Source organism: Zingiber officinale, chromosome 5A (assembly GCF_018446385.1).
Source record: "Zingiber officinale cultivar Zhangliang chromosome 5A, Zo_v1.1, whole genome shotgun sequence".
NCBI classification, from domain to species: domain Eukaryota; kingdom Viridiplantae; phylum Streptophyta; class Magnoliopsida; order Zingiberales; family Zingiberaceae; genus Zingiber; species Zingiber officinale.
The window spans coordinates 5787839-5804399 of record NC_055994.1 but is presented as its reverse complement, the minus strand read 5'-3'; the positions used below and the strand labels follow the sequence as shown (position 1 = coordinate 5804399).

Below are 16561 nucleotides of genomic sequence, written 5' to 3'. Positions count from 1 at the left end.
TCCTCCGCTGCACCAGATTTCATCTCGGTGGCTTGCAAATCTGCCTTGGCGATTTGTTTTGGTTGTTGTCATAAAAGTCACAAGGTTCCAGCAACCTTTTTGGTTGTGAGAAAGAGGTAAGGTTAGTAGATTATGTCATGAATTAGGTTATCTTCTTGATCAGTGAACTTCCTTCTTGATTTGTTTAGTGCAAGTGGAGTTTTCTTGTTTCTAGTAGCAAATAACCTCTAACTGTGCACATTCCAGCAGTTGACCGACCTGTCTGGTTGTGATTCAACCAGAGAGGTTTGGTGTTGAGGTAAGAAATAGAGGAATCGTTTCATTTGTTATAGCATACACAGGATTTGAACTAGAAAAGGTTAATGAATGAATTAGGGTTCCTGGTAAATAAGGATTTTGGTTTAGCTATTTTGTTTACAATAAAACTTAGCTAAACCGTATGATTTAATACAGGATTCGGATTCGGGATGCGCACTTCGACATAGAGGTTGATTAGCTTGATCTACATTGGAGGCGGGTACCTTGACTTATCTTTTAGATAATGTCATGTTATATGCTTAGTAGATTTTAACAAGTAGTAATAATTATGTTTATATCTGCATCGGTATGTCACTATTTGTTTTTGAGCATGTTTTGTTTGTTACCTGTTTAGCATTCATGCCCCTGTTTATTATTTATGTTATAGAGGTAGTGACATACTATGCCATGTGATATACCGGACTAGTCATTTACCATATCTGACCTGTGTACCTAGATCTGTTTATTTGATCCATTTATTTTTTGTACATGTTTTATGGAGGTAGATATGGCCAGGATTTATATGCTTAGTGTCATGCACCATCTCGCATGATTGCATGCTATGCGATAGTCGGCTCTAATATTGTTGAGCACATCGCCAGTTACATGGATCTGCACACACAACACTCATGGGTTAGTGGTTTTTATTCGGGCAAGGTGTGTTGCAACAGGTTGCTCTGTTTGGCTCCGTTGGTTCGCTCATGGGTAGTATGACGCAGCGTGGTAGCCGGCAGGGATCCCTCCTCTGGATTGTCTCAGGGAGATGAGAGCATTGCGCTCCCCCACTTATGATTTGAGGTAGGATGATAGGTGTACTCCGATAGCATCTCATCCACTCGGTCACTCATCAGGAGCAGTGACGGCAGAGTGCACGGTTATCACAACCCTACCCACTCGGTCTCACCATCGTGTGTGAGATGACTGACTGACGTCAGGGGTGACTAGGACATATCATTGACATCATATGTGTGATGCATTTATTGCTTGTGTTTGCTGCACTTTGTTTGCTACATATTGGATGGATGCATATGATTGGCATGCATACAGGGAGATGTATTTTTAGTCTGACGACCTTATTATCCTGATAGGAGGTCATGGTGAGTACAGCTTCTCCCTTATCTTCAGTTTTGCATTGCTTCATTACTTCTGGAGACTGTACGTATATTTATTACTGCTGATTATTATTTACTATGCATGTCAACTATATATCCGCTGAGTGTTGGACTCACCCCACCCCCCGTTATTACCATTTCAAGTTGAGGCTGTCAGAAGGAGTTCCAGTCGCTAGTTTCCCCTTCAGGTTGCGAGGATTCCCATTTTGGATCTTCTCTTTGGTTTTCTTATTATGTTATCGTCTATGTTTCCAGACTTGTACCTTTTGGCACTTGGATCTTGTACGATCCCTTATTATCGATGGATTTTCGTTTGGATGTATGCTGATGATTTAAGTTTTATGGGTGTAATTGAGTAGGATATCAGATTTGAGTTTTATGGGTGTAGTTGAGTATGATATTTGAGATGTTTTCCTTATCGTTGCTTATGTTTGGTTTTACTTTTAAACTGCGTGGGTGCTTGCTTAATATATATTGCTATTGTTCCGGACGTGTTGACCGAGATATATGTGGCCCTGAGGGCAATGTAGAAATGGTTCATATTGTCACCCATACAGGGGAGATGCTGCCGAAATTTTTTCTGACAGGGACTACCTGAGGCGTGACAATATTTTTGGTATCAGAGCCAAGTTTGTGAGTCAAACTGGTACTTTCGGATTTGTATGGATTTCCGTTATGTTCATGTTTCGGAATTCTGTTTCGGATTTGTATAGATTTTCGTCGATTTTTCTTATTTCGGAATTTCCGAGGTAAAAAAGGGGGACTGGACAGCGACGGAACATCTTCAGACAGCATATATGTATGATATTTTATTTTATAGTGTGATACTGGAAGTAATATCTGCGTCATAATTTAACAGATATAAGGCGAGGTGCACGTGCTCCCGTGCCGAGACGTGGTGCAGGAAGACCACGTAAGAGAACGTTGGAGTCCGTGGCAGCAGAGTCACCAGAGACGTTTACGGGGGTTGAGCCTGCTGGTCAAGGATAGACTCTTTACGGTGTTGTGGGCTCGTCGGGTTCCCAGATCCCGATGGCTCCTTTAGAGGTACCTATCTCGGCTGCACCCGTTATACCCACCCCTACAGTATTTACAGTACCACCAGCAGTACCACCGGCATACTCGACACCTACTCTAGTTGAGCCCACGGCGTACCAAGCACCACCGCCACCGGTGCTTACTGCACACCCGACACCCGCACCAATAGCAGCAGTTGCTCCACATCCGGTACCCCCACCTATCGTACATCCAACCGCAGCCACTCATATCGACCCTGCAGTACCACTAGTGGTACATGCTCCAGCTTATCAGTAGATAGACCGGGGGAGGTACTGGATATGGTGATACATGTGGTACCACTAGATAGACCGGGGGAGGTACTGGATATGGTGGTACCTGGAGCATGTACCTCCGGTGGTACTGCAGGGTCGATATGAGTGGTTGCGGTTGGATGTACGATAGGTGGGGGTATCGGATGTGGAGCAACTGCTGCTATTGGTGCGGGTGTCGGGTGTGCAGTAAGCACCGGTGGCGGTGGTGCTTGGTACGCCGTGGGCTCGACTGAGTAGGTGCCGGGTATGCTGGTGGTACTGCTGGTGGTATTGTAAATACTGTAGGGGTGGGTATAACGGGTGCAGCCGAGGTAGGTACCTCTAAAGGAGCCATCAGGTATGCCGGTGGTACTGCTCCACATCCAGTACCTCCCCCGGTCTATCTAGTGGTACCACATGTATCACCAGCTCCAGTGATTCCGCCAGCTCCCGCGACGATCCCTACCCATCTCACTGATATTGTCGCGGCACGAGCCCGGATCCCAGCATTGGCAGAGTCGATTAAAAGTCGATTCACACTATTCCGAGGAGAGACTGATCCGAGCGTGGCCCAGTCCTGGATTGAGACCATGGAACGGACCTTCTTCTACATGGCTTGCTCCGAGTGGGAGAAAGTGGAGCTGGTTGCTTTCCATTTACGAGATGAGGCTGATATCTGGTGGGATACGCAGTGTTCCATTATAGGTGAGCAGAATATAACCTGGGTGAGTTTCAGAGAGGCTTTTGAGAGCCGGTATTGCCCACGAGCATACCAGATGACTCGCCGGCAGAATTTTCTGAGTCTGCGGCAGAACAACCGCTCGGTGATAGTACAATGCTGAGTTTAATCGGATGGCCAGGTTTTGTCCAGAATTAGTTACTGAGGACAGATCCCGCATGCTACAGTTTATCCAAGGACTAGATGGACATCTGCAAGTAAAGCTTGCCGGTTTTGGGAGTTCATCCTATTTAGAGACGTTGGACATAGCCTTCATGATTGAGTCAACTCAGCAGAGAGCATTTCCGGACAGGAAAAGGAAGCAGACGGGTCAGACATCAGGACAGATCCAGCAGCCACAAGCTACAGGACAGCAGTAGAGTGGCCATAGTCGGCCAGGTCAGGGTACTTCTGGGGCTTCGGGACAACCTCAGAAGTCAGGGCGATCTTCATCAGGACGTTCCCGGTCTTCTCAACAGATTCGGAAACAGTCCGCCAGCGACACTCACTGCACTAGATGTGGGTCCAGAGACCACCTCACCACAGCATGCTCCCTGGGACAACCGGTTTGCTATTATTACAAACTGCCCGAGCACCTGAGCTGAGATTGTTCGTTGAAGGCTCAACATATAGTTTCCGGAGTGTCTGGTCACGGAGGACAACCCAGTTAGACATGGACTTACCGAGGAGGGCGGAGAGCCCAATTTTCGCATAGCCAGTAAAGGACAACTCCCCCGACAGCAGCTGCATATGGCATGCATGGACAGGAGCACTCCAGTGCCCTTATAGTACCACATGGTTCTGATGTGGGACCTCAGTATCAGCTACAACCCCAGCCACTAGTTCAGTACCAGTCACACCCTCAGTCCCTAGTCCAGTATCAGCCGCAGCCATTGGTCCAGTACCAGTCACAGCCCCAGTCGCCGGTCCAGTATCAGTCGCAACCTACATATCGTCTTTGGCTCAGTACCCAGCACTGTCACCGTGGTAGACTCAGACTCAGGCGCAGCAGTCTTTGGCAACACTACCACCTCCACCACCGTCAGAGACTGGACGTATTCATGCGGTTACCAGAGAGGATGCATAGCGGGCCGACAGATCCATTTTCCGTCTCCGATTGCTCCCTTTGCTCCTCGGTCCAATATCGACGTCGGAGACACTTTTCCTTCTTGTCTGTTGGAGCTTTAAACGGTTCCTCCAACGCAATCCATTGGTTCCAATTCATTTGGAACCACATCTCCATGCACTTCCTCCAACAATCGAAGTCCTCGCACTCGTATGGAGGTGGGATTCAGATGTCCCATCCGAGAGGTCCCTCCGACTCCATCTTCTTCCTCTAGCCGCTCTCTTGGCGATTAGTCCAACAAGAGCTCACCTAGCTCTGATACCACTTGTTGGGACCTTGATGTTCGCTAGAGGGGGGGTGAATATCGTCTCACCCAAATCGTCGCTTCCTACGCTTGTTAGTGCACAGCAGAAACAAAAAAACTGACAAACAAAAGCAAAACTAACCTTAGAAAATAATAAACAAGAAGCAAACCCAATGCCACGTTGTTTAACGTGGTTCGGAGATGAAGCTCCTACTCCACGGCTGTCCGTAATGTGGACGATCCCGATCCGTCGGTGGATGACTCCCCGGAAAACCTCCGGCTAGCTCGTGTAGCTCCTTGTGGGTGGAGAAACCTCACCACAAACTCTCACCAAGGACTCTTGAGAAGCTGGGGCACTGGTAGACTACTAATAGGGGTTAACCACCTCTATTTCGTCAACTTTAACTAAGCTTCCAATGCTTGGTTATATAGGCCACGGGTTGGAAAACCCCGCATACCAGTCGACTGTCAAAACATGCAGTCGACTGCCCTTCGTGGAAATTTGACCGTTGCAGCCCAACGGCTCGATACCAACCCTCTGTTCGCTCCCAGTTGACTGCACTAGTCGACTGCTATAGTACTGCTACAGTAACGCTACAGTGCTGCTACAATAAACCCTAATTTTGGGATTTTACCCTGAGTACATTCGCTCAGCACTCGTTCTCGCCCGACCAACCTAGACCTAGCCTTCTAGCCTCCTCCATCAGCCTTGCGTCCCTCGGATGTCTCCCCATCCTTCACGTCTTGCCTTCTAGAGCTTCCATCGGCCTTATCATTGTTGTCGGGTCTTCCTTTGCCAAGAGGTCGCGCCTCCGGGACTTCATCCATTGCCAAGTCGTACTTGGACTTTCGTTGTCAAGACTACATGCTTGGACTTACACCACCAAGACTCATCCTTGGACTTTCCTCCTTTGCCAAGATCACACTTGGACTTACATTGCCAAGACTACATGCTTGGACTTACACCGCCAAGACTCATCCTTGGACTTTCCTTGTTGTACCTGTATCCTGCACACTCACAATGCATATCAAATACAACAATAAACCTAACTTAAACCTTTGCCCAAACATCAAAACCTAGGGTACCCAGATTGCTCCAACAGAGTTCGCCTACAACAATAGCTTTCATTCGACTATTCAGATGACACCGTTTGAAGCGTTGTATGGTAGGCCTTGTGGAACACCCACCATCTGGGAGGAGGTTGGGGAGATCTAGCTCCTAGGGCCTCATAGAGCTCAGCATGAGGCAGAGTTGGTCCGTACTATCAGACGGAGGATGTCAGAGGCGCAGGACCGCCAGAAGAGTTATGCTGATCGGAGACGAAGACCCCTGGAGTTCTCTATTGGCGACCATATTTTTCTGCGTGTTTCACCCTCGAAAGGGATGAAGAGATTTGACCTCAGAGGTAAGCTAGCTCCGTGATACATTGGACCTTTCCAAATCTTGGAGAGGATTGGAGCGGTAGCTTATCGTCTAGCACTACCACCGTCCCTGGCAGGTGTTCACGATGTATTCCATGTGTCTATGCTGAGGAGATATATATCCGACCCGGCACATATGCTGACAGATATCACAGTTCCTATTCAGCCTGACATTACCTACGAGGAGGTTTTGGTACGGATTCTGGACCAGAAAGAGCGTCAGCTGTGGAACAAGACTATCCGGCTTGTTAAAGTAGGATGATAGCATCATTCGGACGAGGAGGCTACCTGGGAGCTCAAGGATACGATCCAAGCTCGATATCCCCATCTTTTCACTTGAGGTATGTGAGTTAATTTCCGTTCAGCATTTATACTATCTATTTATTGTTAATACTTGCTGATGGTAATAACAAAAATTTGGGGACCAAATTTTTATTAGTAGGGGAGAATGTAAAATATCGAAAATGGACGAATAACCATAAAGGAATTTTCTGAATTTTTCTTGAAATTTTTCAGAGCTCGTATAACGAGTTTAAGGAGATCAAATATTGGGCCCCGGGAAAGCCTGTTTAGGCTACCCATTTAAACGAGGAAAAGATTTATTTTTATTTTTTCTTTTCCTTTCCTTTTCTTTTCTTTTCTTTATCCCCCCCCCTCCCCCCATGCATGTGCCCTACCCTCGCGACGCCCTTTCCTCTTCTCCACCGACGGCGCCTGCTCCCCTTCCTCAACCCGACGCCTCTTCCTCTTCTCTCCCTCACGTTCATAACTACCGGCCAAAGGAAAGCCCTGAACCCCTAGCTTCCACCCGAGCCCTTCACCTCTTCCCTTTCTCTCGGTAAAGTCGCAGACGACCGATGCTCGATCACCATTTCGATTCGGCCAGAAGAGGAGCGTGCGGGAGTGGCTACACAAGCAGAGGCCTTGGCAGGGGCTCCGACGAGCATTCGGTGACGCGACGCTGAGGGACACCATGAAGCCTGTGCCGATTCCGTACTAGTATGACCTCGCCACCAGGGTTGCCATCTATTTCACCGGCAGTCACTTCTTTCTCTCCCTCTGCCGCCTTCAATCTCCTCAACCGCCACCACTGCTTGGTATCACGGCCACTAGAAGAGAGTAATCGACGAAAGGGTTAGGGCGACCAACCCCTCTTGTTGCCAAATCCGAACAAAGCAGCAGTGATTTCATCGGGAAGGTTCATTGTTCTTCCGCTGCACCAGATTTCATCTCTGTGGCTTGTAAATCTGCCTAGGCGATTTGTTTTGGTTGTTGCCATAAAAGTCACAAGGTTCCAGCAACCTTTTTGGTTGTGAGAAAGAGGTAAGGTTAGTAGATTATGTCATGAATTAGGTTGTCTTCTTGATCAGTGAACTTCCTTCTTGATTTGTTTAGTGCAAGTGGAGTTTTCTTGTTTCCAGTAGCAAATAACCTCTAACTGTGCACATTCCAGCGGCTGACCGGCCTGTCTGGTTGTGATTCAACCAGAGAGGTTTGGTGTTGAGGTAAGAAATAGAGGAATCGTTTCATTTGTTATAGCATACATAGGATTTGAACTAGAAAAGGTTAATGAATGAATTAGGGTTCCTGATAAATAAAGATTTTGGTTTAGCTATTTTGTTTACAATAAAACTTAGCTAAACCGTATGATTTAATACAGGATTCGGATTCGGGATGAGCACTTCGACATAGAGGTTGATTAGCTCGATCTACATTGGAGGCGGGTACCTTGACTTATCTTTTAGATAATGTCATGTTGATATGCTTAGTAGATTTTAACAAGTAGTAATAATTATGTTTATATCTGTATCGGTATGTCACTATTTGTTTTTGAGCATATTTTATTAGTTACCTGTTTAGCATTCATGCCCCTGTTTATTATTTATGTTATAGAGGTAGTGACATACCATGTCATGTGATATACCGGACTAGTCACTTACCATATCTGACCTGTGTACCTAGATCTGTTTATTTGATCCATTTATTTTTGGTACATGTTTTATGGAGGTAGATATGACCAGGATTTATATGCTTAGTGTCATGCACCATCTCGCATGATTGCATGCTGTGCGATAGTCGACTCCAATATTGTTGAGCACATCGTCAGTTACATGCATCTGCACACACAACATTCATGGATTAGTGGTTTTTATTCAGACAAGGTGTGTTGCAGCAGGTTGCTCTGTTTGGCTCCGTTGGTCCGCTCATGGGTAGTGTGACGCGGCGTGGTAGCCTGCAGGGATCCCTCCTCTGGATTGTCTCAGGGAGATGAAAGCATTGCGCTCCCCCACTTATGATTTGGGGTAGGAGGATAGGTGTACTCCGATAGCATCCCATCCACTCGGTCACTCATCAGGAGCAGTGACGGCAGAGTGCACGGTTATCACAATCCTACCCACTCGGTCTCACCATCGTGTGTGAGATGACTGACTGACGTCAGGGGTGACTAAGACATATCATTGACATCATATGCGTGATGCATTTATTGCTTGTGTTTGCTGCACTTTGTTTGCTGCATATTGGATGGATGCATATGATTTAGGGGTGTCAATTCGGGTGGGTCGGGTCGGGTTGGGTCGGGTTGAGTTTTTTTTTTTTTTTTTTTAACCCAACCCGAACCCGACCCGAACCCGAGTTCAACCCAAAACACCTCAACCCGAACCCGAACCCGACCAACCCGATCAACCCGAACCCGACCCATATAACCCGAAAATCCGATTCAAAACGACTTTTTTGGGCTATTTTCCCTATAATTCTTCACTTTTATCTCAATATTCCATCATTATCATACAAACATGATATTAATATACATAAAAACATCTAAATTTTTAAAATAAAATTTGATTTAACTCTAAAAAAACCCACAAAACCCTATATTTAAGCCAACCCGGGTCAACCCGGGTCAACCCGAACCCAACCCGACCCAACCCGAAATTTTTTTACTCTCCAACCCTCCAACCCGAACCCGACCCGAACCCGAAAATGCCCAACCCGAACCCGATTTTTTTCGGGTCGACTCGGGTTGGGTCGTCGGGTCGGGTTCATTTTTGACACCCCTAATATGATTGACATGCATACATGGACATGTATTTTCGGTCTGACGACCTTATTATCCTGATAGGAGGTCATGATGAGTACAACTTCTCCCTTATCTTCAGTTTTGCATTGTTTCATTACTTCTAGAGACTGTACGCATATTTATTACTGCTGGTTATTATTTACTATGCACGTCAACTAGCTATCCGCTGAGTGTTGGACTCAACCCCCATTATTACCATTTCACGTTGAGGCTGTCCGGAGGAGTTCCAGTCGCTAGTTTTTCCCTTCAGGTTGCGAGGATTTCCGTTTTGGATCTTCTCTTTGATTTTTCTTATTATGTTATCATCTATGTTTCCAGACTTGTATCTTTTGGCACTTGGATCTTGTATGATCCCTTATTATCGAAGAGTTTTCGTTTGGATGTATGCTGGGAATTTAAGTTTTATGGGTGTAGTTGAGTAGGATATCATATTTGAGTTTTATGGGTGTAGTTGAGTAGGATATTTGAGATGTTTTCCTTATCTTTGCTTATGTTTGGTTTTACTTTTAAACTGCGTGGATGCTTGTTTAATATATATTGTTATTGTTTCGGCCGTGTTGGCCGAGGTATATGTGGCCCTGAGGGCAATGTAGAAATGGTTCATATTATCACCCGTACAGGGGAGATGCTGTCAAAATTTCTTCTTGCAGGAACTATCTGGGGCGTGACAGATATGCTTCTCCTGAACTTAAAACTTTTTCTCTTTTGTTGGAGTAAAAGGTAATTACCGCTCACCGTAGATGCCTCTTATAGTTCATCCTTAGATTATGTAAAGAGAGCTAAATCACGGGATCAACGTATAGCTAACTGGCAAGTGATTAGGGGCGGGAGAATTTTTTTTCCTAGGGCATAAGCCTATTAAAAATTGATCTTTGTTCTATTATAAAAAATCTGTCACCTTTTAATTAATTGGGCACTATGTGGGAACCTAAAATTCCTCTTGACAGTTAAAACAATCATCAATAATAAAAGTATAAATGTATTACTTTCCGTCATCTCCATGCATATGATTACTAAAAAATCATTTTCATCTTCTACCATATCAACATGTCATGTAAAAAGGTAGAAAACCAAAGAGGAAAACCAACAATGTAGAAAATCCCAAAACATGAGGTAGAATAAGAGGGTTAAAGGCTCAAAATTTTAAAGCAGAAACTTACCTTTGGTCGGCGACAAGCTTCTGAAGCTAATGGATCTAGAGATGTGAGAACGGCTAGGGTTTTAGTTATATCTAGAGCGGATTGAGATTTAATAAAATTTTAAAGATATTTTTGTTCGGAAAGGAAAAAAAAACCTAAGGATAATTTTAAGGATTTTTTTATTAAATTTAAAATCACGTAAAACCTTAGTTACATGATCCAGAATCATTCATTACTTAATTAAACATAATTAAATAATATAATCTTAAATAATTAAACAAAATTATCGATAATAACTTTTGGCCAGACATTCCTTAAGTAAATCATTTTGCTTGCATAGACATTGCAGTTGATTATATTCAAATTATTATTAATAACATTCCCTTTTAATTTTTAAATTTTATTTTTTATTAATCAACAGCACCGTAATTATTTTATTAAATCGGATCGAACTTTTTTTCTATCACGCGAACCGAATTAGAAAATGGAATAGCCGTTGGACGAAACGGCGTCTCCCTCCAGTCATCCTCAAAATACAAACCGCTTTGATTCCCTACCCGTCATTATTGGGCATTGCTGTGGGACCCAGCGGAGGCCCCGCCGTTCTTGTGGGTAAAGTTCGTAGGTATCGCAATTAATGACGCGTATTGCTTTCCTCTATAAATTTTAGAGAAGGTAAAAACTCATGTCCCTTTTCCGTTTTCATTTCTCCTCCTCTTTCCACCGTCTGGGGGGAGATCCCAAGCGCCACGCGGATCGGAGAAGAAGAGGGGAGGTGCGAAATCCTAATTCTAGCGTTGTGTTTAAATTCTTCTCCTCTTTTTGTTTCCGTTTTTGATCCTCCGATCGCTTATCGGATCAGGCAAGCGGTAGGTGCGGTACCCTAAATGTAGATCTATTCTCTCGCCGTTCAGATCTCTTTCATCTCTGCATTTTGTGTTGCATCTGGGTTTTGATTTCGATGTTTATCGATTTTTCTTTGTCTTTGTTGTGTGTTTTTTTGGCCGCGTTGTGTGAATTAGGCTGAAGACTATCGTGTCTTTTTTTTACATCGAGAAAAAAAAACTAGTATGTGGAAATTTTAAAAAATTTGTCATACTTTGTACAACTTTTTTTCTTAAATAAAATAGATCTCATAAAGTTACAGTAGAACTGGCATTGTCTTAGTTCTTATTGTGCTTCTCGGATTTGTACGTTTCTGAGTGTTGGATTATGATTTGTGAAATTAGCTTTTACCATTACAAAATGTACATCTGCAGATCGAAAAGTGAAAATGGGCCGTGGAGTTAGCTGCGGAGGGGGTCAAAGTTCTCTTGGCTACCTATTTGGTAGCGGTGAGGCTCCTAAATCTGCTGGAGAGTCTGCTGAACCTGTTCAGAAGCCGGCTTTTAAATCTACTGGAGAGCCTGCTGCTGCACCTCTTCAGAAACCAACTTCTGCAACACAAGATGATAACAAACAGATCCCTGCTGGTATCCAAGGGAATCTAGCAAACAACTACCAGCGAGCTGATGGGCAGAACTGTGGAAACTTTATCACGGTAAGCATTCCTCACTTGGATCCTTATAGTTATCATAAGAAGCTTACATTCTGCATGGAATATATATTTGGAGAATTTTTAGGTTATAAATTCATTATTGATGAGATTTTGCATGGAAAAGCACTGTGGATAACTTGCTATATGTTCTTTTAGCATTTTATGATTTATGAGATTCTTCATTTATATCTAACTTGTTGACTTTAGGCTGCGTTTGGTAGCTTGTAATCTACCTTGTAATGTAATCCAGATTACATTACAAAATTGATTATTTTGTTTGGTTTGATTTAAAACTTGTAATGTAATGTAATATGGATTACAAAAGGTAGTGAAGATTTGTAATCTGGATTACAAAGCAAATGCTATGTAATCCGATTACATTACGATGTCATTGTTTCACCAAAGTTTAAATGCCGAATATACCCCTAGTATGTGGTCGACCGCCGCCCGCCACCAGTCGCTGACCTTCGTCGTCGACCGCCGCCGTCGGTCGCCGGTCGTCGCCGGCCGCCGGCCGTCGGCCGTCGGTCGTCGCCGGCCGCCGGCCGTCGGTCGTCGCCGGCCGCCGGCCGTCGGTCGTCGCCGGCAGGGCGATGGGCCGGAGCCGGATGTCGGCCATGCTGTTGCCCCGGGCGCTGCCCGGCACCAGCGCGACGCCGATGCCGGCGCCGACGAGGGCCGGCCGCCGCCGGCCGCCGCCGGTCGTCGCCGGCCGCCGCCGGTCGTCGCCGGCCACCACCGCCACTGCCAATTGTCGGTCGTCGATCGTCGGCCGCCGATCGCCGTCCGCCTCCGCCATTGTTGCCCGCTGGTCATCGCCTGCCGTCGCCCGCCTGCCGTCGTCCATCGCCGCCGATTGGCGAAGACGGTGGCCTGCTGCGGCGACTGACGGTGGCGGCGGCAGCTGGTTGCCGATGGCTGCCGCAAACTCCGGCAGAGGTGTGGCGTCCGCCGATAGAGGTCAAAAGGTTATTTTTATCATTTTATAATAATATGAATTACATCCCTTATAAAAAATAATGGACACCAAACAAAAGAATGTAATCACCTTTGTAATCAAAGATTACATACATTACATTACCAAACATAGTAATGTAATCAAGATTACATTACATTACATTACAAATTTGATTACATTACAAGCTAGATTACATTACACCCAACCAAACGTAGCCTTAGTGTATCCGTATAACCTATTATAGTTATTACTTGATTTTCTATATCATTTTTGAAATCTATAACTCTTGATTTATATTTCTTCAGTTGACGAAAGTGGGAAATAGAGCTGTTTTGAAACAAGTTTTTCTGTGATTCTCCACATCTGAACAAGTGTAACCCAATCCTAGTAAATTATGTTTTTTGAGATCACACTAAATAATATGCTCACCACAAACACTTAAATATGTAAAATATAGTTTTGACATTTTGACTTGATCAAAAAGAATTTGAATATTACCTATTTTATTTGTTACAACATTAAAAAATTTGAAATGAATATTTGTTGTCAGATCATCTCTAATGAAGAGAGGAGCACAAAAGTTTAGTAATTGATAGAAGGCAATGACTTCCACTTGGCAAGATTTTTTATTAGTCACTCTCTGCTCCACTCGTCGTGTCATTTTCAAGTCTCCAGGAGAGGATGATATCTTCTTTTTCACAATCTTGCACTCTTTCCAGTCTCTCCATTCATATAAAAAAATTGCCTTTATTTTTGATAATGGGCTGTGCTTAATCTGAGGTTTAGGTTTAGTGACATGCTGAGTAATTTTAATGGGTTGTATCCATTTTTAGATCACACATACAAATTATGAACAGTATGGTTCTAACAGCAAGTGGTCAGGGCGACCACATATGCAGAATATGTAGTTGCTTGGGCTTTTTAGATAAGCCATCACATTGCATGTGTAATACAAGGCACCTCAACGCTGTTCAAATGCCTAGGCCTGCTATGTAAGTGCATATGCAGGCTAAGTAGCCCTTTTGATTGTATATTTTGAAACGAGCACAATATGGAAGGTGAAATAGGTCAAGATTCTTTTCAGCAACATAGTGCTTCCTCTGTCATCCCATGTAAACAATCCTAATCTCTCCCTCCCCCTTCCACTCTCCCCTCTAGGAAATATACAAGATACTTTGTTCACAATTGTTGAACAAGTCCATAGTTAATTGTTGAGGAATGACTCTTGTGTTCCATTCATTGTTTAAACATTACTTAACTCCTATGACATATGACAACAAATACACATGCAGGTGCATACATTTTCACTTTTGATGGCTAATTTTAAAAGCCATGCTTCAGTTTACTAGTTAGTTTTTTAATCAGTGTCAACGTCGTTCAATCGACACTTTGGAGCTAATTGTGAATTCCTCATCATCCAGGAACGCCCTTCAACGAAGGTGCAAGCTGCTCCGGGCGGAGGCCCTTCCCTTGGTTTCCTGTTTGGCGATGGCGGCAGCAAGTGAGGAAAGCAATTTGTTGCTTCTGCTTAAACTCTGCAGCTATTGGTAAAGATTTGATCATGAATTATTATTATTATTTGGCTTCATGTGGACAATGTCTCAGTTGAAGTTTCATGGTTCACTGCTATTTTCTACCCTTTGACTAATGAGTAACGACTCATTTTTACCGTATGAATTGTGTTTTCAATTTAGTGTTGTTTTAAAAAATTTATTCCTTTCATGTCAAAGTTTTTATTTTATTTTATTTTTGTTGTTGGTGGTGTTTTCAGTACCTTTCCTTCTGTTAATATTCTTAATTTCATATAAATCTAAAATTAATATAGAATTTTTTTTTCTTGTGTTGTGTACTTGCTTCCTTTAATATATATATATATTTTTTTTGCAACAGGATGCCCACAGATAAGAATCCTAAACGTATGAGCGTTGCCAATTAATTAATTTAATGGAATATTTGAGGTGACAAGAATATTACTTAGCTGGACATTTTTTTAAAAAATAGATAACTAGTGACTGAGAAGCATACCTAAGGACCTAAGGTCATGGTTGGAGGTTTTTCGAGGTTAGAAAAAAATCAAATAGGGATGATAATAAAGGATAAGGGCATTCGTAATTGTAAACAAAGTGTTTTATGTTCTGTCTTTATCCTCTTTTTATTATTTTTTTATAAATCTAGTCTCAAGATTTTGATACAAGTTTATAAAAAAAAATTATAAACTCCATCTATGTAATAAGGGAAGTATTTATATTGAGAAATTTATAGTATAAATTATATATTATAAATTTTCCACTACAGATATCTTAATTAGATAATATTAAATTTTATTATACAGGAAAGACACATCACATCATCTTCCTTTTTTTTTACTCTCCGTGCATTTGAAATTCCATTAGTTTTCTTTTTAAATTCTCATCGAATGCAAAAATATTTTTAATTTTGTTGAAGGATGTGCAGCCCATCAAAAAATAATAATAATAAATATATAATAAAAAGTATTCAGTCAAGCTGTTGATGGGCTGTCACCCATGAACGTTTATTTATTAGGACTCTTTTGTAGGTTAGCACTCTCGTCTAGATACTGACAAACAAAAAGATGAAAATAATAAAAAAGGAATTATTTCAATATTTCTTTAAACTTACTTCGGGAATTATTAAAAGGCATTCAAAATTTTGGATCGGCTAAAATGCATTGAAAATGTCACGTATTTTTTTTCTCAATTTACACTCAAATTTAATTACCTTTGCTCGTTTTGCTTTCTTTTCTCCGGTACATACATTTTATCTTTTCTATCCTCTCCTCTTCCCTCCGCTACAGTTTGATTACATTAACACTACTGACCATATTGATGCTGATGCTGAAATACACATTGTAATACATTCAAAGGATTCTTTACAATCTTAAGAATTCATGGGATTTAAATAAGTCCAATAGTAGATTTGATTTAAAACTTATTGTAGATCTAGACAGATATGATTAAATTCATTTTCGAGTTCCATGGATTTTTGAAACTAAATTCATTCTCTAAATATTAAAAGAAAAATGATTTAAAGAGAGAAAAATCTCAAGAAAAAATTTAGGAATTGACACAAAGTAATGGAGTCTATAAAAATAAAATAATAGATCATTAATTTATGTATTTATCCTTAAGTTTTTTTCTGTGATTCTCATATTAAAATATTATTTGAGTTGGAAGAGAAAAAAAGGATTAGGTAATGAAAAATAGATATTAAATATGGAGAGAGAGACAATAATGAAAAAAGAGGAGTGAGAGAAGAAAATAATAAAATTTTTAGGATAATATGATATATATATATATAGAAAAATAATTATCTAAATTTAATAAAATGAATAATTTATTTTAATATTATAGAGAAATTGATATAAATATTTTTTTAATACGTAGAAAGAAATTAAGAGAAAAATCAGATTTATTAAACTGGTAAAATGAAAAAAAGAAAAAAACATAGTGTGCCTTGTGGTGCATTTTTAAACTTTGAGGCGTTTTGGGCAATTCTAAATTTTAAATGCACCTTTTAACCATTCCCGAATTTAATATGTTTTGATTTTTTTTCCATCATAAAATTCCAATGGGGATGATGACAAATATTTTCTTAGTTA

General features: G+C 42.1%; 1 protein-coding gene and 1 long non-coding RNA gene across 4 annotated transcripts; both read left to right on the top strand.

The window, feature by feature from the left end:
- Positions 1 to 787, top strand: LOC121982596. Of its 2 annotated transcripts, none has more exons than XR_006112145.1 (2): positions 1 to 116; positions 454 to 787. It is a non-coding gene; the product is annotated as an uncharacterized LOC121982596 (long non-coding RNA). The 2 variants fall into 2 exon arrangements; XR_006112146.1 differs by lacking the exon at positions 1 to 116 and adding an exon at positions 251 to 298.
- Positions 788 to 11093: 10306 nt separating this feature from the next.
- Positions 11094 to 14654, top strand: LOC121982595 (protein SPIRAL1-like 3). 2 transcript variants are annotated; one of them, XM_042535736.1, is made up of 3 exons: positions 11094 to 11222; positions 11707 to 11987; positions 14364 to 14654. In XM_042535736.1, exons 2-3 carry the CDS (start codon positions 11721 to 11723, stop codon positions 14445 to 14447), a joined length of 351 nt encoding a protein of 116 aa, XP_042391670.1. In that variant the 5' UTR covers positions 11094 to 11222; positions 11707 to 11720; the 3' UTR covers positions 14448 to 14654. The 2 variants fall into 2 exon arrangements, with proteins under 2 accessions (XP_042391670.1, XP_042391671.1); XM_042535737.1 differs by having other exon boundaries at positions 11122 to 11316.
- Positions 14655 to 16561: the final 1907 nt, after the last annotated feature.